This window comes from Hemicordylus capensis, chromosome 10, assembly GCF_027244095.1.
Source record: "Hemicordylus capensis ecotype Gifberg chromosome 10, rHemCap1.1.pri, whole genome shotgun sequence".
Classification (NCBI taxonomy): Eukaryota; Metazoa; Chordata; class Lepidosauria; order Squamata; family Cordylidae; genus Hemicordylus; species Hemicordylus capensis.
In genome coordinates, this window is record NC_069666.1 from 25,927,381 (window position 1) to 25,954,116 (window position 26,736).

At 46.4% G+C, this 26,736-nt stretch overlaps 1 protein-coding gene across 6 annotated transcripts in view; it reads left to right on the forward strand.

Moving 5' to 3' along the window:
- ENTREP2 (endosomal transmembrane epsin interactor 2) overlaps nt 1-26,736 on the forward strand; it is a 314,260-nt gene that overhangs the window by 229,864 nt on the left and 57,660 nt on the right. For all 6 annotated transcript variants that reach the window (XM_053273181.1, XM_053273176.1, XM_053273177.1 and 3 more), the window contains exons 3-4: nt 1,193-1,303; nt 20,854-20,985. In XM_053273181.1, the coding sequence (XP_053129156.1) occupies nt 1,205-1,303; nt 20,854-20,985 (231 nt within the window). In that variant the 5' untranslated portion in view covers nt 1,193-1,204. The remainder of the gene's footprint in view (nt 1-1,192; nt 1,304-20,853; nt 20,986-26,736) is intronic.

The window sequence follows — 26,736 nt, forward strand, 5'->3', positions numbered from 1 at the left end:
CCCCCTACATAGTGGCAATTATAGGGGACAGGGGAGCATTTGGCAGTTGAAGAGGCAAAGCTCATCTCAGGCAAGCCATGAGGAGTTCTCAAACTTGGATCCCTGGCTGTGGTTGGGCTACAACTCCCAGCCACAATGGCCTTTGTGGCTGGAGATGGAGGGAGTTGTAGTTCAAGACCATCTGGGGCCCTACGTTTGAGACTCCCTGGCTTAGCCTACTAATAATAAATATTATACTTATTAAGGACTTGTATCCCACCTTTCAAACTAGTCAGCCTTGCAGGGCACAGGGCACACGAGTGCATGGGTTTAACTGAAATGGGTGATTTGTGCTTTACTAGCACAACAAATGATTGATAGGACAGAACGCAGTAGCAATGTAACTGGAAACCCAAAGCAAATATTACTGTAATGAATGAACTTTCAGAGCTGATAAGCCCATTTGACAAAGAAAACAAGACTTAATAAGCAAACCTTAAAATGGCATAAAGAACATGCTTGGCAGATGAAGCCTGCAGATTATGCCTATGCAATGGAGTGATGAACTCCGGATATATTTGAATGCACATCTGCATAACTTGGAAAAGCAAATAATAATGATAATCATAATGGCAAAAACTAAGCTGCTCAAGAAGCCCTACTCTGTTTCTGTGCTATGGCTATTTCTGTTTGCTTCTCTACACAATCTTCAGCTTTACTTTAAACAACTTTGAAATTCCATGGAAAAGCACGATTATCTTAAATGCTACTGAAGATGCTATGATGATGTTTAGCTGAAAGAAAGCGATGTTCTTATCAGCAAAGGAGGAAAATATTTTGTTGCTGTTGCTGCTATATTAATTGGTTTGATTTAGAAAGTGGAGTTGGGGGAGTGGACTGCACAGATTTCTGAATTAGGTCGGCTAGTTTTAGTAGCCTTTCCTCTTTGCTGTCCCCATTAAAGTAGGGTTAGGCAACCTTAGCTCTCCAGCTGTTGTTGAATTGTGGCTGGGGATGATGGGAGTTGTAGTTCAACAAAAGCTGGAGAGCCAAGGTTGCCTAAAGCTGCATTAAAGCATGCTAACCAGGTTGCACATGGAAGCAAAATAAAATCAGGGACATGTTGGGTATAGGAGACTGGCCTTCTTCACTCCCTGCTGATTTCCAGAACGAGTGCTCACTGGGCTGCTCTCTCTCTCTGCTCTTTTCCCAGATCACCTTTTTCATGCTCTTGTCGGCAGTCTGCGTCATGCTGAACTTGGCGGGTTCTATTCTCTCGTGTCAGAACGCTCAGCTGGTGAACTCCTTGGAAGGTTGTCAGCTGGTGAGTAACGGAAACCACGTTTTGACAGCACAAAAATATGAAACCTGTTTCTCTTTTGGGGGTCTGGGGGCAACCAGGGTTCTCTCTGAATACCTGTTTGCAAAATGAAGTCTTGTTGTGGGCGGCAGTATCAAGGCAGTGTGTGCACACGTGCATTCAGAGTGGGGCCTTCCTGATTCAACCTAACATTAACTGAGCGGATATCCAATATACACACTCAAATGGCTGCCTCCACCTTTCTAGTGGCAGCTAGTGATGGGCAACACACACATACACACACACACACACACACACACACACACCTGCCCCCGCCATCCCTGGTTCTCCTCAGATTGACTCAGAATAAGCAGAATTATCTCTCTCCCCACTCCCTTTTCAAAAAATAGCTTGGCTTATATTTTGTTTGTTTGTTTGTTTGTATGTTTAATGTGGTGTAACGTGGAGAGCCAGCGTGGTGTAGTGGTCAGAGTGCTGGACTAGGACCAGGGAGACCTGAGTTCAAATCCCCATTCAGCCATGATACTAGCTGGGTGACCCTGAGCCAGTCACTTCTCTCTCAGCCTAGCCTGCTTCACAGGGTTGTTGTGAGGAGAAACTCAAGTATGTAGTACACCGCTCTGGGCTCCTTGGAGAAAGAGCAGGATATAAATGTAATAATAATAACAACAACAACAACAACAACAACAACAACAACGTACTCTTATACCGCCCAAAACTTGCATCTCTGGGCGGTTTACAAAAATTAAAACAACAAAAATCAAAACATTCGCTAACACAATAAATGACCCCCAAAATAAAAACATTAGTTAAAATAAATGACAGCAGAAAATTAAAACATTTGAACAATTTAAAATGTTTAAGACAACATTTTAAAACAATGTTAAAACTATTAAAATAGTATTTAATTAAAAGCTTGGGTGAACAGATGCGTTTTTAAAGATTTTTAAAAAATTGTCAGAGATGGGGAGGCTTTTATTTCAATAGGGAGCACATTCCAAAATGGGATAGTGAAAATGGGCCCCTTGAGGACACCCCCCACCCATGAGTCCATTCTCATGGAGTCCATGGGAGGAGAGCTAATAGCAAGCATGCGTTGTCACCTTTGCTAAGCAGGTCTGCCCTGGTTTCCATTTGAATGGGAGACTACATGTAAGCACTGTCAGATATTCCCCTTAAGGCATGGGGCAGCTCTGGGAAAAGCCTCTGCCTGCTTGCAAGCAGAAGGTTCCAGGTTCCCTCCCTGGCAGCATCTCCAAGATAGGACAAGTTTAAAAAAAAAATTAAAAATAGGACAATATTTTTTAATTGACCCAACAAACTACCAAAGCATACAGTACATTGCCAAAGCACAATTATATACAAAGTGGTTGTTTGTACATGATATATCTACAAAGATTTACACACAAGGATTTGGAAACCCACAAGGTTATGAAGTATATGCAGGTAGTACTGTAACTCGGGGGTGGGGGATTTCAAGGCACATCAGGTTACCGGGAGGGTTACGTCCAATGTCCATTTCCACAATTTGTCCCATTGCTGTTTAGAAGAGATACTCTTGTCTTTTTGCACATAACCATACAAACCTTTCCAGAAGAGATTAACTGTCTCATCTGCGTGAACCTCTTGGTTGCGTCTTCCCTCCCTCTTCCTATGCAGGAGCATTGCACAAATGACATACAGGTTTACTAACCTGATCACGAGAAGGGGAACGTTCCAATTCCCTAGTATGAGGGCACCCGTTCCATCTCGTTTCCTTGAAGGTTTCTTTCTGGGACCTTGAAAAGAGGTTCTATCACTCAAACCCGAGGTTAGGGCTGAGAGAGATTCCTGCCTGCAACCTTGGAGAAGCTGCTGCCAGTCTTTGTAGACAATATGGAGTTAGATGGACCAAGGGTCTGACTCCGTATATGGCAGCTTCCTGTGTTTCTATCTATCTATCTATCTATCTATCTATCTATCTATCTATCTATCTATCTATCTATCTATCTATTAAAACTTTTATACCGCCCTTCCAAAAGGCTCAGGGCGGTTTACATTAAAAGGAACATTCTATGTTCCTTTTCCAACCCCCCCCCCCGGTGAGCCCCCAGTAGCCAACCACTCCAGCTATCCACGGGTACGAACTCCAGCTGGCTATCAAGAGCACTCACAGAATGAGGTTTCACGGCCTGTGATACAGCAATGCTGCTAAAGACTTGCATTTTGGGCAGTATACGGATATGTTAAATAAATGAATAAAAATAAATAAAGCAAAGCAGATCTGGATTTGGTCAATGCCTGGATGGGAGACCCCCCTGAGAAACCTGTCTTTACACCCTTGACTTCTGTTGACAAAATTCAAGATGCAAGTTAAACACATAATAAAACAAGTGGAGGAATTCTACGGTGGTAGGGAAGCAACAGGGTGGGGTGCCTGGTGACAAGGTTAGTAAAGGAAGTGTCTAGATTACATAGGAGAATAGAAGGCTGTTCTCTGCTGAGTCTGAACCTGAGTCTGAACCATCTAACTGGGAGCTGTCTCAATCCGGGGGGGAGCAACTGTCTCCTCTTTCCCCTCCTCCCATGGCCAGAAGAGGCAGGGAATAAAGGCAAGAAGGGACCATTGGGATTGGGAGACACAGTAACCCCAATGGGTCAACAAAGGCCAAGAGACTAAGGTGGTATTTTGAGATGGATTTTCAGACGCTGATTTGGATTGATGGGTAAGTTCCTTTAGTGGAGAGAGACTCCTGCCTGTAACCTTAGAGAAGCCACTGCCGGTCCGTGTAGGCAGTATTGACATCGATGGACCAAGCGTCTGACTCAGTAGATGGAGTGTTCCTATGTGGTTTAACAGTGCATGCGCGTCAGGCACTTCCAGTATGATATTGACTGGGGCTGTAAGGAGGTGTGCTGCAGCCCAAAGGCAGCGATTTGGGGGAGAGCAGCAGTAGGGGAAATGCAGCGGGAGAGGTGAGAGCACCCTCCTTGTCCCTTAAAGAACACCCCCCCTCCCCGCGCCTCTCGGGTGTGTACGAACCAGTTCGTGCACATCCCTACTTCCTAGTGAGTGTGTTTTAAGATTACAGCCCAAATTTCTTAATGGTCCAATTTCCAGTTAAAAGTGCTCCCTCTTACAATGCAGGGGAGGATGAGGAAGTTCCATCTTGATCATTCCAGGATCAAATGAGCCCCTCAGTCATGGCTGCAGATTTGCATTGACTTAAAGAGATGTTGCAGGGACGGTCACAGTTTAATCAGGGATCTGCTCCACCTTCAAATTGAGTGAGATATACAAATTAGTAGGATGCACCCTTCAAAAATACAGCCCAACAGGGGAAATGAGGGGTTGGGTGCAAAGTAGAACTAGGAGGAACAGATTTATTTTGTTAAGGGCTTCTTTTCTGCACCTCAAATGGCAAAAATTAGCTTTGGGGGGGGTAGTTTTATTGATTCAGGTTTAAGAATGGAAACCCAAAGTATAATTAATAACTTTTAATAGTCACAAATGAGAAATTGGGGATATTAAGCTGTTAAGCTGAAATGTTAGTTCTTTTTGTCTTGTGAAATCTCATTATAGCTTTTCTAGTTTTCTCTCCTTATAATTTTAATTAAAAATTGGCTCCATTTCAGCATTTCCTCTTTTCCATTTGTCCTTTTTCCTTTTATCGCAACTACTGTAATGTATTTGTTCTCCTTGAGTGTTAATGTCACTGCGGAAATGGTAACTCTGTGGACCTCGTTTAAATGCACGGCATTCACGTATGGCAATCAAGTCTGCATCTATTTAAGATGGCCTAATAGTGGTTATGCATCTGGTTAGGGTCTCGCAATCTAAACCAGAAGACAGAAGCTCAGCGCAAGAGGCCTCTTTGTTTTTTACATTTCAGTTGGGTGATCTGTTTGCAAATCTAGGCATGCAGTCCAAAACATAAAGGGTGCCTAGAATGGAAGGCAGTAAACTTAGGTTCTTGCATATGACTTTGAGATAGCAGTCTTGTGAAGGCTTTTAGCCTGCTTGATCCCCAATAGTTGCATTATAAATCAGCCAGTTAAAATCAATTAAACACAACAGATTCTGTGCTTTGTCTAATGGCCTAGCCTCTCTCTCACTCCCTTAAACTCGGCTAAGAACTAGCCAGACCAAATATAGGAGTCTAAAGATTGACAATGGTTTTCCCCGTGACACTCTATGGATGTGAAAGCTGGACTTTGAAGAAGCAAGATAGAAAAAGCATTGACGCGTTTGAACTTAGGTGCTGGAGAAGACTTCTGAGGATGCCATGGACAGTCAAGAAAACAAACCAATGGATCATAGAACAAATCAATCCAGAATTTTCACTCAAGGTACAAATGACTAGGCTCAAATTATCATACTTTGGACACATTATGTGAAAACCCAGCTCCCTTGAGAAGTCCATCATGCTGGGAAAAGATGAAGGAAAGAGAAGAGGAAGAGGAAAGACTCCTGACTATAACCTTGGAGAGCTGCTGCCAGTCAGTGTGGAAAATCCTGAGCTAGATGGACCAAGGGTCTGACTTGGGAGAAGGCAGCTCCCTGTGTTCCAGTGCCAAGGGTGTGCCTCCAGCTAGTGAACTGGCAGCAAGAGGGTCAGCCAGCATCTCGATCCCGGCTGGTTGCCAACCTGCCTCGTCCCCAGAATTCTCAGACTCATCCCCATAGTGGGAAGGTCCAGGATCTGGGGTCCTGACACCATATGGGCTGTGATGAACCCCAACCCCTTCGACATGGAAGTGCCCACCTGGGGCAGCAACCCCGACGAGAGCTGTTCTTCCTGCAGGCTGGTCATTCATCAGGTAGAGCTACGCAGGCTCAGCCTGTCAGCAGTGCAGCTCTCAGGATGGGAGAGAGAGGAGCTGCTGGGAACCAGAGGTAGCTGCACCTTGTTTGATGCTCTCCTGGCCTGGTAGGACGAGCTGCTGATGATACAGAGTATATGTTGGCAAAGAGCATTTTGACACTACACAGCTGATCAAGTTGCAGTATAGCCCGTAGCAGTCTTCTTTGCAGAACCAATGATCATGGTGTATTCCTGTCTTGTCAGTTGGAGAGGATCTTCTGTGGCGCTCACATTTTTTATTGGCTTTCCTGTCTGATGGTAAAGAAGACTGCTTTTAAGTGGGCTTTTATTAAAAATTATTTTCTCAGTGTCTGAGTATTCAGTGCATAGTTATGACTTTAAAAAAAGAAAAGAATCTGGACAAGTGTTGTTTCTGCGATCATAAAAACTGGAGAACTGGTTTTAATGGCACCATATGTTGCTAATCCCCCATTACAATATGAAGCTTTTTAAGACAGTTGAATTTTGCAAAACAAGGCGATGGTCTTTTTCATGACCCACTCAGCTGCACGTCACACCTCGGCGCACATGTTTTCTGTCCGAGGCCCAGTCAAATGAATGTGGCGTTGTGAAGGAGCAGTGCTAAGTGGGGTACAAAGAGGGGTGTTGTTAGGTACTTTAAAAAATCAAGGCTCCCAGACCTCCTTCAGATAATTAAACTCTGTCATGTTGTAGGGTCGTAGGAACATGTAGGAATGAGTCAGACCCTTGGTCCATCTAGCTCAGTATTGTCTACACCAGGCCTGCTCAACTTAGGCCCCCCCCCCAGCTGTTTTTGGACTACAACTCCCATAATTCTCAGCCACAGCAGCCAATAGCCAGGAATTATGGGAATTGTAGGCCAACATCTGCAGGAGGGCCTGGTCTACACTGAAATTGAGCAGGCCTGGTCTACACTGTCTGGCAGCAGCTTCTCCAAGGTTAGGAGAAGGAGAAGCCTCTCAGCCCTACCTGGAGAGGCCAGGGAGGGAACTAGCAACCTTCATTCATCCAAGCAAGCAAGCAAGCAAGCAAGCAAGCAAGCAAGCAAGCAAGCAAGCAAGCAAGCAAGCAGATGCTCTTCCACTGAGCTGTGGCCCCATCCCCTAAGGGGATTTTTTTACAGTGCTCACACATGTACATAGGAAGCTGCCATATCCGGAGTCAGACCATTAGTCTATCTCGCTCAGTATTGTCTTCACAGACTGACAGCGGCTTCTCCAGGGTTACAGGCAGGAGTCTCTCTTGGCCCCAACTGTAGGAGCCAGGGAGGGGACTTGAAACCTTCTGCTCTTCCCAGAGCGGCTCCATCCCCTGAGGGGAATAGCTTGCAGTGCTCACATGTGGTCTCCCTTTCATATGCAACCAGGGTGGACCCTGCTTAGCTATAGAGACAAGTTATGCTTGCTACCACAGACCTTCAAATGTAAACCAGGGCAGACCCTTCTTAGCAAAGAGGACAATTCATGCTTACTACCGCAGCCACCTAATGGTGCAGCGGGGAAATGACTTGCTTAGCTAGCCAAAGGTTGCCGGTTTGAATCCCCGCTGGTACTATATTGGGTGGCAGCGATCTAGGAAGATGCTGAAAGGCATCCTCCCATACTGCACGGGAGATGGCAATGGTCAACCCCTCCTGTATTCTACCAAAGAAAACCACAGGGTTTCTGTGGGCGCCGGGAGTTGACACCAACTCAACAGCACACTTCAGTTCACTTTCACTTCACTCTCACTCTACTTTCACTCCACCTTCACTTTCACTCTACTTTCACTTTCACTTTACTACAAGACCAGCTCTCCTCCCATAGATCAACTCTTCCCCCCCCAAGAATGATTACATCTGACTCCTCCCCAAAGGGTAACTAGAGGAGACAGTGATGTCTTGGCAGGTAGAGTATCTTCTCCTGTGTCCCCAGCACAGCACCTTTGTGGGAGCAGACGGAGAGGAGAGAAGTGATTGTTAAGGCTGGAGAAGCAGCAGCAGAGTTGACTGCCTGCCCCCTAATCGAGAAGGAGGTAGCTATTGAGATTTGGGGCCCTGAGCCACTCACTGGGGGCCAGAGTCCCATGAGCTACCCCTTAAGCCCCCCCTTCACATTCTTTAAAAAAAGACCCTCTTCTTTCCCAATAGAACTACACGATTGCCCCTTCTTCTCATTAGATATAAAACTGGAGACCTTTCAAGTGTTCTGGTTACAAGTTCCCGGCTCGTCAAATAAGGACAGGAAGAAAGAGACATTTCTGTGAAGTTACCAGTGGGGATAATGCGGAGATGCTCACAGAAATGAGTCATCTCCATTTTGTTTCTCTCTTGCAAGCATTGTCGCATTTTAAAGTCAGGGAATTAGCATAGATAAAGGTCATTTTCATTAAAATGGATAGGGTGGGAATTGAGATTGTTCCGTCTGGGCTGGCTATTTATATACATAGATCGGTGTCTGTACACAGATATAAATGCACACTCTGCTGTAAAACAAAAGGGAGAGGTTTGGAGGTGCATATGGTGCTGGGAGATAAAGCCAAGCTATCACCGCAAGCCATCTAAATTGTCCTGGCATTGTAAGCTCATTAAAATATTTGTGAGCAGAAGATGGGTAGCGGGGAAGTAGAAAAGAGGTTCTCTTCGAAGAAAGGCATGCAAGATTAGCTGCAGGAGTGTATTTCTTCCGTGTGTCTGCAGGCCACATCTGCAGGCTGTTAATTTGGGGGACTGGAAGCCACCTAAATGGCTCAGCGGGGAAGTAACTTGCCTGGGGAGCAAGAGGTTGCTGGTTCGAATCCCTGCTGGTATGTTTCCCAGACTATATCGGGCAGCAGCGATCTAGGAAGATGCTGAAAGGCCTCATCTCATACTGAGTGGGAGGAGGCAATGGTCAACCCCTCCTGTATTCTACCCAAGACAGCCACAGGGCTCTGTGGGTGCCAGGAGTCGACCCCGACTCGACGGCACAACTTTACCTGACCTTCAGCATGTGCATACAAAAGATGGCTCTGCGTTGAGTTCATCTCATCCCGGATGGGCCAATCTGGCTCGCTTTCCAGGATCTTGGGCAGAGATCATTCATCTGGAGAGGCTGCCAGGGATGGAAGCTGAGACCTTTTGCACGGGAAGCCTCGGCTCTTCCACTGGCCTGCAGCCCTTCCTCACAAGTTGCTTCCCCCCGACTCTGGGGCTTGAACTGGGGGCTTCATCGCCAAAGGTTGGGGCCTCGCTCAGTCGTCTCCCTTCAGGCATGCGGGGGGGGGAGCGGAGCTGGGCACCAACAGCCAGGCACAGAGCCATTTGAAGCTTAACGCCAGGAGACTCTCCTCCCATCTTTCCCTGCCCAATAGAACAGATGGCCGCCACCACAATACCCAGCATGCAGCGGAACGCACAGTTGCTAGGGGTTTGGAGCCCCCACCCCCCTGCAGTGGCAGAGGACTGGGCCAGATCCCCGAGGTCTGGTCCTTCGAGCGCCTCTCGGCCCCGTGCTGATTCCCTGCCCATCCATGCAACTGAGCAGACACTGTAAGACAGCCAGGGGCTGTGCTGGTCTTGTGGTAGCAAGCATGAATTGTCCCCTTTGCTAAGCAGAGTCTGCCCTGGTTTGCATTTGGATGGGAGACGGCATGTGTGAGCACAGCACAATATTCCCTTTAGGGGATGGGGCCCATCTGGGAAGAGCAATCTGCATGCAGAAGGTTTCCAAGTTCCCTCCCTGGCAGCATCTCCAAGAGAGGGCTGAGAGAGATTCCTGCCTGCAACCTTGGAGAAGCCGCTGCCAGTCCGGGTAGACAATCCTGAGCTAGATGGACCAAGGGTCTGACTCCGTATATGGCAGCATCCTATGCCATTGTCTCCTTGCTTCTGCCTCTGTCTGCCCTAGCCTCTCTCCACACCACCTTGCTATTTGAAATCATTTCCATATCTGCGTGTGAAAGTCATCTCTTTTTAAGGAATAAAGAATATGGATTATGATTGTCTTTTGCCTTTCTGGTCTCATCTGGTTTATTCTTTTTCTTTGTCTGAAATGATTCCTGTCATTATTTCTCTTTACTCAGTGTGTCCCCCCCCACCCCCCACCCCCCAGCTGTGATTTATGAAGGACCCAGTGGGGGAGGGGCTGCCAAATTAATTTGCAAATGAGCCCGAGTTTACTTTATGACTTAGTTTAATCTTCAAATGATGCTTTTCCCTTTATTCTGTGAAGGATGGACATTCCAGGCAAGTTAATATCCTTTTGACAGCCTGTGTTATTTATTCTTTTGATACGATGCAGTAAAGGTTGTTCTCGGAGCAATTGCCTTTCAATTTTGGAGATAACAGGGCAATAGTAATGAATAATATTCATTTATTTGACACATTTATATTGTAGCCATAGATTGTTACCCTTTCTCTTATTATTCGTGGGGGAAACATTTCACAGAATGTGTTATTTAATATGAATAGTTTAATAATGCCCCTTTATTATCTGGTTATGGTGGTTTCCGCACATTTATCTGGCGTTTGATGTGTTTGTCACAAATCACAAAGTCCATTTTTGCATAGCCGGGTGTCCGGCTGTCATGAAAGAACTCAAAACATGAAAGGAGCTTCTTCCGTATATTCAGATCTCTCTCTTGCTGCTAATACCTCTTAAATTCACAAATTCAGGAATAAAAGGCAGCATTAAAAATCAGCTTCTCAGACTAGCGTGCCTTTTTTTAAAAAAAAAAGCTGTGGTAAAATCAATGTAGTCTGTCGGGAAGGGAGAGCAGATGTAGAACCTTCTTGAGCAGAGTCGATGTTGCTGTGTGAAGTGCTCTGCCTCGTGCCAATCATCCTTACAATATTGCACATGTGGTGGGTGACTTTGGCTTCAAAGGGGTGCAAAGAACATGTCCGCAATGAGCCCATACTGGGTCAGGTCAGATAATAAGGCTGCTCTCTGGATTACTATAGTCTGGGAGCTGTGGGGACTCCCACTATTTGATAATATCATGCATACGTGAGCCAGTGTTGTGTAGTGGCTAGAGTGCTAGACTAGGACCGGGGAGACCCGAGTTCAAATCTCCATTCAGCCACGAGACTAGCTGGGCCAGTCACTTCTCTCTCAGCCTAACCTACCTCACAGGGTTGTTGTGAGGAGAAACTCAAGTATGTAGTACACCGCTCTGGGCTCCTTGGAGGAAGAGCGGGATATAAAATGTAAAAATAAATAAAATAAAATAAATACAGATAAAAGCAAGGTTGGAGTCAGGGAGCTTGCTCGTCTGTCAAGCCCCAGCGAGGAAGAAGTGTTTCTTGCTCCTATTTCATTCTGAAATTGGGGGCGGAATCTGGGTAGGGACTGCCTGTTGAACCACACTGGGGCTTAGCAGGTGAGCATGCTCCTCACCTGCCCAAATCTGGAGCACAAACAGCTCCCAAATGTGAGAACTGCCCTAGTATCATGTGCGGAGTGTGAGGATCCATGTTCCCTCCAAGGCATGTGCATGTGTGGTTAAAAATATTCATTGTATTTGTATAAGTGCGCACAAGTTTTTTTAATGTCGGTTCAGTTATTTTTAGATCCCACTCAGATTGAATCAGGAAGGCCCCACTCTGAATGCACACACTGCCTTGAAACTGCCGCCCAGAACAAAACGCATTCCACACACAGATGGGGAAAAATTGGAGAGAACACTGGCAGGGACGCACATTTCCTAGCCCATACACTGTCACCCGTTCATCAGAATTGTCCCTAAACTCATTAATTTGTGCATTTCGGTGAACTCCTCCTTACGTGATTAGGAATCAGTGAAGAGGAAGAGATGAGTGCCCATACTCTGTCCCGTAGCCGGAGGGCTATAGGCCACCTCCAGCCTCAAAGGCAGGATGCCTTTGAGTACCAGTTGCAGGGGAGTAACAGCAGGAGAGATGCCATGCCCTCAACTCCTGCCTGTGGGCTTTTCAGAGACATCTGGTGGGCCACTGTGTGAAACAGGATGCTGGACTAGATGGGTTTCCTTGGGCCTGATCCAGCAGGGCTGTTCTTATGATGCATTTAGGATGTCCTGGCGGATGTATCATCTAAGCCATCCCACTGATTTGTTTGTTTGTTTGTTTTAAGGAGCCCCTGGTGGCGCAGTGGTAAAACTGCTGCCCTGTAACCAGAAGGTTACAAGTTCGATCCTGACCAGGGGCTCAAGGTTGACTCAGCCTTCCATCCTTCCGAGGTCGGTAAAATGAGTACCCAGAATGTTGGGGGCAATGCTTAGAGAGTTCTGGCTATAGAGCAGTATATAAATGTAAGTGCTATTGCTATTGCTATTAATAGATTTGTATAGCACCCACTACCAAAGTCTCTAGGTGGTTTACAGCATGAAACAAACCAAGAATTTAACAGTTGAAACATAAAAACCAGATTAAAATATCCATAAACAACCCCAACTGATTAAAAAGCCTGGCTGAAGGGATGTGTCTTTAGTTGTTTCCTAAAAGCTAACAGGGGTGGTGCAACTCTAATCTCAGCAAGAAGTGGCTTCCACAGTGCTGGGGCAAGGACAGAGCCTTGAGTCTGATGACCATTTTGACATGCATTCGACCACATATCTGTTCCTAATATGGTAACATCATCCTGCCAAGCAGTCAAGAGGATGTGATTACACAACACATACAGATGTGCAGTTAGATGTTCCTCTGTGCAGGAGGTGGTCAGCCAAGTTTCCCTGGGCTGGTTGAGCTCATTATCTGTATGATCTCTCTGTGTTATCCTGCCTAACAGTGAGGGTGGTTTTGCCATACTTAAAAGCCTTATTAGACATCTGGAGAAGCAGGGAGAGTCGTGCAAATCTCCTCGCCACTTGGTAGGGCAACAGAGAGAACCATCTTGCCAAGTGGCCACATGTCCACCATGTGGTGAGTTATCCCTTGGCAAATGATTTTCTGTATTCAGTCCGCCGCTTGGATTGTACCAGCAACAAGAAGGTTCTAATCAAGTCCAGCTCTGTTGCCGAACTGAAAAGAGATCCAAATGTTGACAGCATGTGAGGGAAATGCTCCAGTTCATGCTGTCGAACTAGAGGGAAGGGCTCTAGGCTAGTCATCTCCTCACACACTTTGTTTCTGGGTCCTGTTTGTGGAACTCATTACCACTTGAGATCTCAGAAGTTGGCCCATTTAGACAGACTATGAAGACTTGTCTTTACCCTCCCAGTGTGATGGAGTTTAGATGAGTTTGTATTATAATTATTCATAGTGTCTGCTTTGTACAGGGCATCATGCAGAGTGGAAGAGAGAACATAGACAGATCCCTTCTTCCAAGGAGCTTACAAACAAAAAATGGAGAAAAAAATGGGAAGAGAGGATAGAGAAACATAGCTAGGGAGGAGAGAATGTGAGCCAATGTGCAGAATATTTGGTCCTGCTTGGAAATGGGAAAGGGGAATTTAGGGGTCTTATGGTATCAGTGGGTTTCCAGGAAGGGTGAGTGTTGACATCATGGCCACACACATGCTCAGGGTGGGAGCTCCATGCAGCTTCACCCGACTGAGGATGGAGTGGAGACAGCCTAGCAAGAAACTAGAGCTGGAAGGTGGGCCCCGGATGTTGATTTAGTTTCCTGTTTTCCCTCGGATGCTTTCCTTTGGCCCTTTTCAGACCTTCTCTTGTACATGTTGTCTGTATGCAGGTACATGTTTTTGTGTGAATGGCTGGACCTGCGTTCATTTTGAAAGTGATGCAGGCTGCTCAAATGCATGGCACAGACGGGGAGTGTACTGCTGTACCAGCATTCAATGCATCATGTGAATAACTGTACCTGGTTACAGATGTGTCCCTGAATAACCCCTGCTAACTTGGCAGAGAGGCACCTTTTAACATGGTGGTTCTCTTTATTTAACAGGGGGAGAGCAACTGGCCCTATCCACCCCCAGCATAGTATCTCCAGTGACTGTTGCTGGTGTCTATCTTAAGTTTCTTTTTAGTTTGTGAGCCCTTTGGAGAAAAGGATCCATCTTATTTATTTGTTATTTCTCTGTGCAAAATGGCCTGAGCCATTTTTTGAAGGGCAGTATAGAAATTGAATGAATGAATGAATGAATGAATATGATACACAGATTGTACAGTCTTGAACATAATGTGTGACTGTAGTCTTTTGTTGTGTTTAATCTGGTTCACCACTGATTTGTCCTGAAAAGCAGACTATAAATTCTTAAATTAATGAATATTTCTGTGTACTGTCATTTCTTTTAAATGCAAAAAGGAAGTGTATTATTTAATAATATCTGGCTGTTTTTATGCACCAGCCCCCTCCCTCCCTCCCTCCCTCCCTCCCTCCCTCCTTCCTTCCTTCCTTCCTTCCTTCTTTCCCTCCCTCCCTCTCTCTCTCTCTCAACATTTGACAGCTACCAGTTCATTAAAACTAATGGTAACCATCTGTGGGAGGGTGGAATGATTTGGTAGATGGGACATATAATGCAATGAAGCTTGTGCATCATGCATGGCCGCAACATCACAGTAGGTGAGAGCTGGAACCAAGAATAGGAATGAGGAATCCTGTCACCTTCTGCCTAGCCTTTAACCAACAGATCTGTACACTGCTCAGGGGATGCTCCAGGCTACTAGCGAGCAAACACAAAAGGCACCGGAGGAATGCCTCAAAAGCTTGAAAGTTTTATTTTGTTTTGTTTTGTGCTGCTGCTGTTTGCTGGGCAGGCTTTTATCAGCCCCTGGAAACTGACAAAACCCATCAGGAGAAGTTGGGATGCTGTGCATTTCTTAACTTGTGCCACCTGCTCTTCCTAATTATAGAGATGGGATTGTAAAGGAGGAGGTTTGCTGGCTCTGGAATGTCATTTGGATTCTAATTTGGGGTCTTGGAGAGAATGAAGTGGTTGGTGAAATCCAGTATCCTCAAATTCCATTGACGCTTCCGGGCTTGGTGCATTTTGCCTCATTTCCATGATCCACTGCTTCCCACAAAAGCAGCAATCCCGGGAACGTTCATTTCTTCCTGTGTCCTCCCAAGCACCCCTTTTCTTGTGGGATACAGGACTGCAGATTCCATTGAATGTTGCACTGCTCCCATTCTTGTTTCTGTGGTTGGCTTTTCCTCTACATCTCAAAAAGACAATAGCCTATTCAGCCAGCGTGTTGAGATGTCTGTGCACATGTCTGTGTTTTTCTGTGCATGACATTGCATGAGTTCTCCCTCCACCAACTGCCACCACAGAGTGACCAGACGCCATCTTGCCCTGAGGGGAGGGGAGGAGAAAGAAGCCTAAAGGGCTCAGCATGTAAATAGTTAAATATGTCACTTGCTGTATGGTTCCTTGTTGAAGCTTTCATGTAAACGGCTTTGTTTGCCTGAAAAGCAGCGCACAAGTGGACCTCGCAATGAAACTAATAGTGTAAGAATGGAGGGTTGGTAAAGTTCATAATGTGCAGAGTGATGTGATGAAAATAAGTCCATACATTTATTTAATGACAGTAACCCCATGACCTCCGTTTCGCAAAATTCTACTCCACATACTCCAAACTTCCGAAAATGTGTTGACACCCACCTCTACTACTTCTAGAGAGTAGCTTTGTACCTTACAAGAATTCACTCAAACCGTGAATTCTCTAGAAGCAGTCGAGGTCACCGGACCACAGTCAGCCTGGATTGTCATTTGGGAGGCTGGCAGGGGGGTTGGAGGAGCCCCCCACTGCCTCCTCCAATGCCTCTGCCGCCTCAGCCATCCCTGCCACCTTAAGGTAAATACTACTTTCCCTCTCTCCCCGCAATTCAGTGTCGGGAATTCCCGTTACTTGTAAAGGATAATCCTCGCCTTTACAAGTATACCACCTGAGCTGGCCTGCTAGCCTGCTCAGCCTCGCTCAATGACTGGACCTGGTTCAGCTGAGCCTGACGCTGGGCCAGGTGGGTTTGAATCCGGTCCGGGTTTGAAGCACACACCCTTACCTGCTGGCCCATTTCTTCCTGAAGCGTCCATGATGTCCTTCCTCATCTGGCATTCATGGTTCCTTCACCCAAGTTGGACTCTAAGGTGGAAGGCCTAATGCTACACTCCGCCTTTGGGTTTGGGCTTTGGTTCAGACCCATCACTGCTGCTGGGATCTGTGGGCGAATGTGTGGGGTGGTGAGGGAGGTCAGGAGCTGGGTGGCGTGACTAATCAGAGTGCATCAGGTTACCCAACTCTGGATTCTTGCCAGATGGGACACCTTCTGGGGTGGTGTCTGTTGGGTGGGGGGTGTCTATTGCCTTATCCTGCCCCCGTCATATATTGGAATCAGTGGTGGAGTCCTCCTTTTCTGAGGTCTCATCCAGGTCTGTTTCTGGGCTTGTTCTGGCAGACTCAGGGTGAGACCTGACTCTTTTTCCTTAGTGACATAGGAAGCTGCCATATACTGAGTTAGACCATTGGTCCATCTCACTCAGTATTGTCTTCACAGACTGGCAGCAGCTTCTCCAAGGTTGCAGGCAGGAATCTCTTTCAGCCCTATCTTGGAGATGCTGCCAGGGAGGGAACTCGGAACCCAGATGCTCTTCCCAGAGCGGCTCCATCCCCTGAGGGGAATATCTTCCAGTGCTCACACTTCTAGTCTCCCATTCAAATGCAACCAAGGTGGACCCTGCTTTGCTAAGGGGACAAGTCATGCTTGCTACCACAAGACCAGCTCTCCTCTGAGAGCAAGAGCAATGGAAATGAGCCCCACGTGAGGTGTGTGTGTCTGTGTAGGGGTGTGTGTGTGTGAGTGAGTGAGAGAGAGAGAGAGAGAGAGAGAGAGAGAGAGAGAGAGAGAGAGAGATCTGATGGCCATATCCAGCCCCGAATCCCTTCTGTGTGCAGCATCTTAAAATAGAATCATGGGAAGAAGATAAACCAAGCCAATAAGCCAAACCTCATTTTGCTGTTCATAAATGCTGGCAAGAACTGTGGTCTCAATACACAAATCAAATATGTGCTCATCTTTACTTGACATATTTCTGTCAGGTTTATTCATTTCTACAAGGAAAATGAGTTTTCGTAGAACTGCTAAATATTTCCAAAGGGTTCCCAGCTGTAGCTACCCCGAAATAAGCAAGGGTGGTTTTAGAATAACAGAGTACATTGTCTTTATGATGGATTAGAACAACAAGAGCCATTTTTACAAATAGGGAGTTGCAGGAAAAGAGATTCATTCATTTTTGCTGAGGAATATGGCTAACAAGGGACTTTCTCAGAGTTTAAGGCAATGTGTCATTGCTTGCACCCAAGAATTCTCACGCCTTGTCTTGTGTTACACATTAGAATATAAGAGCTGGGTTTTCATGCTGCAGCTGAATAAGGCCTGGGCGTCCTATTACAGGACGACTACACTGCATTTTAATGTCTGTTACGAAAAATTGCTTGACATTGCTGCAGCCGTGATTGCCCTGGTTCCAGTGGTTTTACAAGTAGCTTTTGCTTGTGCACATAAACTTCAACACAATGCAGCCTCTGAGCCCCTCATGTGGGATGTGCAGTGGAGGCACCTTCCACAGAGCTGGACCAAATGACTTGTGCAAAGTACTATGAGCAACCTATCCATATGGAATGTTTCTGTATAAAATTACGCATGGCATGAATCAGGTGGCTGGTTAGAGAGACGTTTCTCTCTCTATCTCATCATCATCATACTACTACTACTACAATTATTATACTATTAACACACAGTCTACCAGATGTAATTGACTGGATTAGGTACTTTAATTACCGGACCCTTTCCAAGGGTCAAGGACAGGGCTGCTCAACTTCGGCCCTCCTGCAGATGTTGACCTACAACTCCCATAATTCCTGGTTATTGGCCACTGTGGCTGGGGATTATGGGAGCTGTAGTTCAAAAACAGCTGGAAGGCCTAAGTTGAGTAGGTCTGGTCTAGGGTAACTAAAGAAGAATCAAAGATATTGCCGTAGTATTTGTGCTGTCCCGAGTAGTGTGGCCTTCTGTAGTTGATGTGTTGTAATTTTGTCAATGCCCAAGGTGTTGAGATGTTGTTCAAGTTCTTTTGGTACTGCACCAAGTTCTATTGGCACCACTATTATTTTCTTTTTCCAGAGCTGCTCAGTTTCAATCTGAAGGACCTTCAGATGATGATGATGATGATGATAATCATCATCAATCACCATCAACCTGCTTTTCAACATAGGTTCTCAAAGCACTTTGCATAGAAAAATAAAGTAAATAATTAAGGTAGTTCCCTGTCCCCAAAGGGCTCAAAATCTAAAAGGAAACATAAGGTTGACCCCAGCTTCAGCCCCTGGAGGGATGGGAACAGTCGAACTGGGCTGGTTCAAATTGAACCGAGTTCAATTAAATTAGTGCACGTCCCTAAATCTAGAGTTTTAAAAGGAAGTTAGTCAAATTCAAGGAAGATAGGGCTGTCAGTGGCTGTCTTTGGTAGCAACATGCTTCCATCAAGATCAGAGGTGGCATGCCCCTGAACACCAGGTGCTAGGGAGCACCAAGAGAGGGGTAGTTTCCCTCTTTTCCCCATTTGTGAGCTTCCCAAGTGCACTGGTTGCCTGCTCCATGAGTCAGGAAGGATGCTGGTATGGATGGCCTTGGCTTGACCCAGCAGGGCTTTCCTTATATTCTTATGAATGCATTGAAGGAATCCAGTAATTTAGAAGTGATCAGGCTCTCTAAAAGCATGGCCAGATCTCCTCCTCCTCCTCCTCCTCCTCCTCCTCCTCCTCCTTCTCCTGGACTAATTTTCTATGTCTGCATGAATTTTCTGCATGAATTTTCTGCATGAATTTCTGCATGAATTTTCCCAATTAAATGATTCTTAGTCAATTTTACAAGTTAGCTGACTGATCTGTTAAATGTACATGCAAGTAAAACTCATGCCTCTGAAGCAAAAGGCATGGGGTTTTTTGTCTTTAGATTCTGCATGTGTCTGTAACAGCGTCATATCAGACGAGGTATTCTCTCTTTTCTGAGAGAAATGGAGGACTATCCCACTGAAGACGGCATTTGCTTTTTGTAGTTGTACAAAGTACTTGTATTAAAATGCATCTCAACTATATCTTAAAATAATTTTTATAGTGATCATATACCTATATTAAACACACAAGTTAAAATATTAAGTATTATCATTTCAGTAATGTAATACAATATTTTAAATGAGTTTATAAGAGGCACCTTTTTAGCTGAGCAAAAGTTTTAAAAGCCAATTAATGTAAATGTTTGCTGAAACTTTGCAGCCCCTTTATTTGTTAACCAAAGATAAATGTACAACAGTTTCCAGCAGAAGCTGCAGTTCCTAGATTCAAGTCAGGCTGGTTTTTACTGACCTGAAGTTCAAATGCAAGTTGTATGGATCTAAGGCCATGCCAACCAAACACATCAGCTTTTACTCTAGCAAATGAATTCTGGCATTCTGAAATCCAGATTCATACATAACAACTCAGTCCCTTGTATTTCAGTGGGGGGAAAGTTTCCTGTTTTTCACGCAGACAGAGAAACTTGGCTGGGGCTTCTCATTAGCTGAGGTTATCTGTTGTTTTCAGGCATCATTTCTTGATCTTTTCTCCTTGTGTGGGATTAGAGTGGACGTTGGATCTATATTTCACATAAAGCGTGTCAGATGCAAGCCGCTGTGTCTGGGTGGCTTGTCTTTTGCTCTGCAGCGCCAATGCGCATAACAGGCTCCCTGATCTTGATGTCAGCAGCTTTGTCTGAAGTGTATTTCCTTGTTAGCGCTGGAGGTTCTCCCCTCCCCATCCAGCTGAGATGTGTATTGATTTTGATGTGTATCCTGCTGCTAGAGTAAGTTGTGGCGGTGGGGGCAGGGGCGGTAGGTGTATGAACAATCTCTGCACTTGACGAGAGCCGTGGCTGCAAAATCCAGGTTTCAGAGTTGTAGTGGGCACCTCGCATTACGGCCAGCATCTTCTCTGGGTACTCCTGGTCGGGCACCAGGTCACAGGCAAGGCCCTGCCCCTGGAGGATGAGATTGATTGGGCAAGGGTTCTCCAACTTCGGAACCCTTTGGTCATTGTGCCAGGGGATGATGGGAGATGTAGTCCAACAACATCTGGGGACCCCTACATTAGGGAGTCTTTGGCTGATGACATGCTTGTGCTGTTGCACCCGTGACTTGCACCAAGTCTGGAGTGGGCACTCCAGACTAGTGTCATGCAATACTCCCAAAACACCTCATTGATTTTCAAGATAACTCTTGTGCCAGAGTTCTGGAGCACAGTTCTGCAAATCCCTGGGTTTTTTTTAGCATGGTTCTGTGATCTTCTCGTACTGTTGCTGTTGCCTCTGTTGGATAACCCTCACACTGTATTCGGTGTGATAACCCTCATCACCATCATCATGTTTAGATGACTTGTGAGCTATATCAGGGAACTCTGGGGTGCAAGGCTCCAATCCAGACATCACTTCACACATGGGTTCATGTTCCTCACGAGGGCATTGCAACGACAACATTTAAAGATAAACACTTGGGAGAAAAGCTTCTGTAAAACCACGACTTGACTTACTGTATATAGCTTCTAGTACAGCACATAAAGGCATATCTGCTTTTGTGAAGTGGGTGAAGTTGAAACGGTGGGTCATGTGCTGCTGGGGGCATCTGGGAGGGGGGGCATGATGGCAAGCAGGATGCTGGACTGGCTAGTCTGTTGGTATAACACAACCAGGCTCTTCTCCCGTCCATCTGTTCCTGACCCTGGATGCTCTGTGTTTGACACCACTCCTGAAACTTTGGCCTCCTGCCTGAGGCACTCTTTTCCTTTTGCTTTCTCAGATCAAATTTGACAGTGATGGCGTCTGCGTTTGCTGTGAGCTGCAGCACCAGACCTCGGGCTGCAGCAACCTCGGCGAGACGTTGAAACTGAACCCCCTGCAGGAATGCAACACTGTCAGGCTTACCCTCAAGGTAAGCGGGATTCTCTCTGCTCATGGCCTGGCTGTGTGGGGTGCCTTTGGGGGAACGCTCTGGATACAGCTGCTGCACTCGAGAGCCACTGAAGCACTTGGGCAAAACATCTTCCCTGCAAGAGCCATCTCCCCTGCGCTGTTCTCTCCCTTTAAGAGAGAGGGAGCCCTCTCTTAAGAGCTCTGTGGGGAAAGCACTGGAAGGGGCTGCATGCACCCCCCCCCCCAGCTCTCTGTGCATGCCTTCCAAGATGCAAAGTGCAGCACTGCACAGTGAGAATGGTCATCTCTGCACGGTGCCAGAGGGAGTGTGCAGAGTATTCAGCTTTGGCTGAAGCTCCTCAGAGGCCCAATAAGCAATTAGTCAAGAGAGCCACACACAGGGTCAATGGCAGCTGCCACTCCCCCCCCCCCCCCACAAAAGCCGGCACCTTACAATGAAGAACTAAAGCATGTGGAGATCCCCTCAAAGTTGGAGGGACTTCGTGGTCTGCAGTCCTCTGCATACTGACTTGGGAGTATGCAGAGGACTCTGCGTACAAGAAAACTTGCATGGGATCAGACCTCCCAAGGTGCAGATAAGCTATAAGGACCTGTTGATTTTAGCATGCCTAATTCTGTCTAGATCATGGCCTTTGTTCTTTCTTCTAAGCAAGCCGTGCAGGAAGGTAAGGGAAATGTTCCAGAAGAATACAACTGCAAGATCGATCTTTCTGTAATGTGAATGTAAGACCTGTACGGGCTAAAAGACACATTTATTCTGCCTAAGTCTGAGACACTATCAATTATCCCTCAAGTATGGTATGTTTCCCAGACTATGGGAAACACCTATATTGGGCAGCAGCGATACAGGAAGTTGTTGAAAGGCATCATCTCATAGTGCGCGGGAAATGGCGATGGTAAACCCCTTCTGTATTCTACCAAAGAAAACCACAGGGCTCTGTGGTTACCACGAATCAACTCTGACTCGACGGCACACTACCTTTATGACTGCTCAACCAGATTTGATCTGGCAGTAATCTGATGACAGTCATCTATTCCATGAAAGCGACAACATGCTCAGTTTGAGTGGGTGGCAGTCTGTTATTTCCACCATTGTTTCTGTGATGGGCACGTCCCTCACACGCAACACATCTCCCTCCCGTCTACCTACCTTCCTCCGAGAACAACCACCATCTGTCCTCCTCAAAAACCACAGCCACCACTGCAGCGCCAATGTCTCCCCACCGCCTGTGCTGAAGTTCTGCCTGCCCATCTCCTCTTACCTGGTGGCAACAGTCCTGCTCTCTTCCCACACATTCTGCCCGGCCTTTTTAGAGGCCAGAGGGCGGACTTGTCGAAAGTGTGTGGAACCTCTTGCTGCTCCACTGGCCCCTCTCTGCCTTTTGAAAAGGGTGGAGAGCCAGTCCTGTGGCAGGGAGCATGAATTGTCCCCTTTACTGAGCAGGATTTGCCTTGGTTTGCATTTGACGTGAGCGCTGTCTGCTGTAAGGTATTCCCCTTAGGGGGTGGGGCCGTAGATCAGTGGCTGAGCATCTGCTTTGCATGCAGAAAATCGCAGGTTCAGTCTCTGGCAGCATCTTCAGGTAGGGCTGGGAGAGACTCCTGCCTGGAACCTTGGAAAGCCACTGCCAGTCAGCATTGATAATACTGAGCTAGATGCAGCGGTGGTCTGACTCGGTATAAGGCAGCTTCCATTATTTGGAGATGGGGCCGATGCTCCATAGTAGGACACTTGCTTTGTGTGCAGAAGGCCCCAGGTTCAATCCCAAGCAGGACTGGGAAAGGACCTCCTGCCTGAACCCTTGGAGAGTTGCTGCCAGTCAGTAGACAATACTGAGGTAGCTGGACCACGGGTGGGGCCACCTGAGATTGGTGGACCACCTGGGATAAGGTGGCTTTCTATGTTCTAGAGTGGGCCAAGCAGGAGGGAGGAAGAGGAGGAGAAGCAGTGGTGGTACTGTGCCACTGCCACGTAGAGCAGAGGCAGGAAAGCTGGTAGTGTGGCTGATGGAAGTGGGTGCAAAGCGGCCACCATCTCTACCCATCATTAGTGGGCTGGCCCTCCCTAACGTTTCAAGAGGCTTTCCCAGTGTCACCTGTGCTCCTGTCCTCTGTGTAATATACAGCTTTTAGCCTAACAGAAAAGGCTAGAAGACGAGTGAAAAGAGAGAGGCGAAACTGTCACAGTTGGAATGTCTTCTTTTTGGAAATTGACATTCCCCTTCAGTTCTCAGCACTCTCGGCTTCATTCTGCTGCTGCGCCTGTCAGAGGCGCCTTGCTAGGCCTATGAAGAAATTGCAGCTAATCGAGTAAACGCTGCCAGCGATAACATTCACCTGCTGCAATTATGATTAGTAATTGCTACAGGCTGCTCCGAGAGTAAACAGCTGTTTTGGGCACTCCGTTTGATGTGACCATTTGCTTGACAAAGGGAAATGACAGAAGCTCTCAAGACGAGGGCGGCTGTATAGGCGCGGTGACTAGCAGTGGGAACAGGCGGACCCCCGAGTCGTCTGGCTGGGTTCACACGGTCACAGAGATCCTGGTTAGAAAGTGAATCAGGGTTAGTGAGCCTTGTGGAGCAGATTGTGAGAACCCAGAATTTCAGGGTGATCCTGGTCAAACCGCTCCGATTGTCCTGCATTTAACCAGGATGTATAACCAAGTTTCATTTGAAAAAGGATAATGGCTCAATTGAACCAGTTGTCACAGCAAGGAGTGGACAGTTGTGGAGAAATAGCGATATGATGTTTTCTGATTAGGCTTAGAACAAATCTGCAATATTTATTTATTTATCTATTTATCTATTTATTTATTTGGCAAATTTGTATACCACCCAAAACGCAAGTTCTCTAGGCGGTTTACAAGGAAATAAAAACAACCAATAAGAAGATTAAAACATTTCAACAATTAGAATTTAAAAGTTAAAACTCTTAAAATGCAATTAAAACAGTATCTAATTAAAAGCCTGGATGAACAAATGCATTTTGACTGCCATTTTAAAAGTTGTAAGAGATGGGGAGACTTTTATTTCAACAGGAAGTGTGTTGCACAGCCTCGGGGCAGCAATGGAGAAAGCCCGTCCCTGAGTAGCCACCGGACGAGCCAGTGGCAACTGCAGACGGACCTCCTCAGATGATCTCAGTGAGCAGTGTGACTCATAGCAAAGAAGACATTCTCTTAAATACCCAAGGCCGAAGCTGTTTAGGGCTTTATAGGTTATAACCAAAACCTTGTACCCTGCACGGAAACGTATCGGCAGCCAGTGTATATCTTTTACGATAGGAGTGATATGGTCTCTTCGAGATGACCCCAAGACCAACCTGGCTGCTACATTCTGGACTAACTGAAGTTTCTGGACTACGTACAAAGGCAGCCTGAGCGCATTGCAGTAGTCAAGTGACCGGCAGATGTACTACTGTTCTGAGGTCATTTATCTCAAGGAATGGATGCAGCTGGCATATCAGCCAAAGCTGATAAAAGGCACCTCTGGCCACTGCCTCAACCTGGGACACCAGGGAGAGGTTTGTGTCCAGAAGCACCCCCAGACTGCGTACCTGTTCCTTCCGGGGAAGTGTGACCCCATCCAGAACAGGCAGATCAAAATCATCTCCTGAGTTCCGACCCCAGACAATAAGTACTTCCATCTTATCTGGATTCAGTCTCAGTTTCTTACCTCTCATCCAGCCCATCACTGCCTCCAAGCAGGCAATGGATCTCTGAGCCAGAAAACCTCCAGCTTCACGTGGCTGTAGTGCTAGAACAGCTTTGGGATACCATACTTCCCAGAAATACAGCTAGCTGGTCCAGACGAACCCCCTGGCTAATTGTGGTACAGAATATGGGGCTTCATTGTCATGCTGCCTGCTTGGTCGTACCCAGAGCAAGGAAACAACAGGGTAAACTTGCCTGCCCGCCCCCACGACTGCCTGTGCATCTGCTCCTGGTGCATTTGTGTGTGTCCACAGCCACACAAAGGATCCAGGCCTTGCTGCTGCTGTGTGCCAAGACACCTAAACAACAGAGAGGTCAGTTAGGAGCTCCGGAGAGAGACCATTGGGCAGCTCTCCTTCCACCTCTGAAGCAAAGGTTGACTCTTATTTCCTCATCCCTACTCCTGGCAAAAGCTCTAACAACAGAAGTATGATTTTATATGGTTTTTAGTGCTGGGGGTTGGAGATAATAGCAGATAGTCATCCATGAAAGCAAATGGCAAAGTCCACAACTCAGGAGTTTGTAAGAGGGATTATTAAGCAATTGCCGATGGCAGCTTTGTATTTATTTTATTGATTTGTAGAGTGTCTTATCTCACAATTAATTGGCCTTCAGATAACTTGACATTTAAACAATTGACAAGGCCCAGTGGAATGAAATCCTTGGCCGCAGCCTCAAAAGAGTCAATATTTAAATGCACCCAGTGTTGGGTCACTAGGTACAGAAAAGCTGAGATTGGGTTTTGGTTTTGGTTTTTTAACTGGGCCAACTTTTTTCTGTTGGTCCAGGACTATGCAAGCTTCCAGGTTGAATGAAAAAAATAATAACATCTCAAATATACTGAGCACAAAGCTTGAAGGTCTGGGGGAGTCTTAATATTTTTTGGAAGTTTGTCAGAGGCCCCTTTCTGAGGGGAGCAGTTACGATAGACAGGATTCCAGGAAGGACAGCTTGTAAGGCACCAGGGGAAATCTCAACCTCGGGCACCTTTCCTCCTAATCCATTTCCTTCCATTTCCTCTGCAAGCCTAGCGGGTTGATTGTTGTACCTTGAAGGACCTCAGCCTTCGCAACTTAAAAAGAACCAAAACCATTTATACCCCACTCTTCCTTCAAGGAACAGTGGTCCCTCCGATTTTTTTCATCTCTGTGCAGAATGAGTTTTGTTCTGGGCGGCAGGATCAAAGCACTGTGTGGGCCCCTGCATACAGAGTGGGGCCTTCCTAATTCAACCTGAGCAGGATCTAAAGTTAACTGAGCGGACATCAGAGAACTTATGAGCACGCCTTAGAGGGAACCGTGGCAGTATGCATTATGTTTATCCTCACGAGCCGGTAAGGTAAGTTAGGCTGAGAGATGCATGACTTGCCCAGAGTCGCCCAGTGAGTTTCATGGCTGAATGGGGATTTGAACTCAGGTCTCCCCGGTCCTAGTCCAACACTCTAACCACTGCACCACACTGGCTCCCTTTTGTGTGGGGTTTCACAGCCTTACTGTGCCAACTAATTTACTTTGCGGTAGATATTTCATCCCCAAATATATAGGTCTCAATATTTTAACTTGTTTTTTTCATAAAGAGCTGGCAACCATACGAAAAAGGTGTGTGTTGGTACATTTGGTGTTGCTTATTCCATCTGAACAGGTCAGCAGATCTCCTGACCTGAAAAGCCCTATGCACCCTCATCGTAAATTCCTAGTTATGACTATCAGAACTACACTCTTTTTTCCCAGAATTCCATTCTCCATACACCCTCCCCTCCCTCTTACCTCCAAGTTGCCTGCTTTGTGCAATCTCCCCCTCCCATCCAGACACTACCGCAAACACTGCCCACCTCTGCTCCTGTTCCCCCTCCTCAAAGGCTTAAAAAAAAGTTTTGAAAAACCAATGGATTGTTTGGGGCACAGCCTACCAACACGTTCTCCTATCTGAGCCCCCTTGAAATGAGGCTTCTGTGTGGCCCCATTCATTTTATTGCTGCTTGTGCAAGAGAACTTCCCACAAGAAGTTCTCCTCCTGTGGCCTACTAATTTTAAT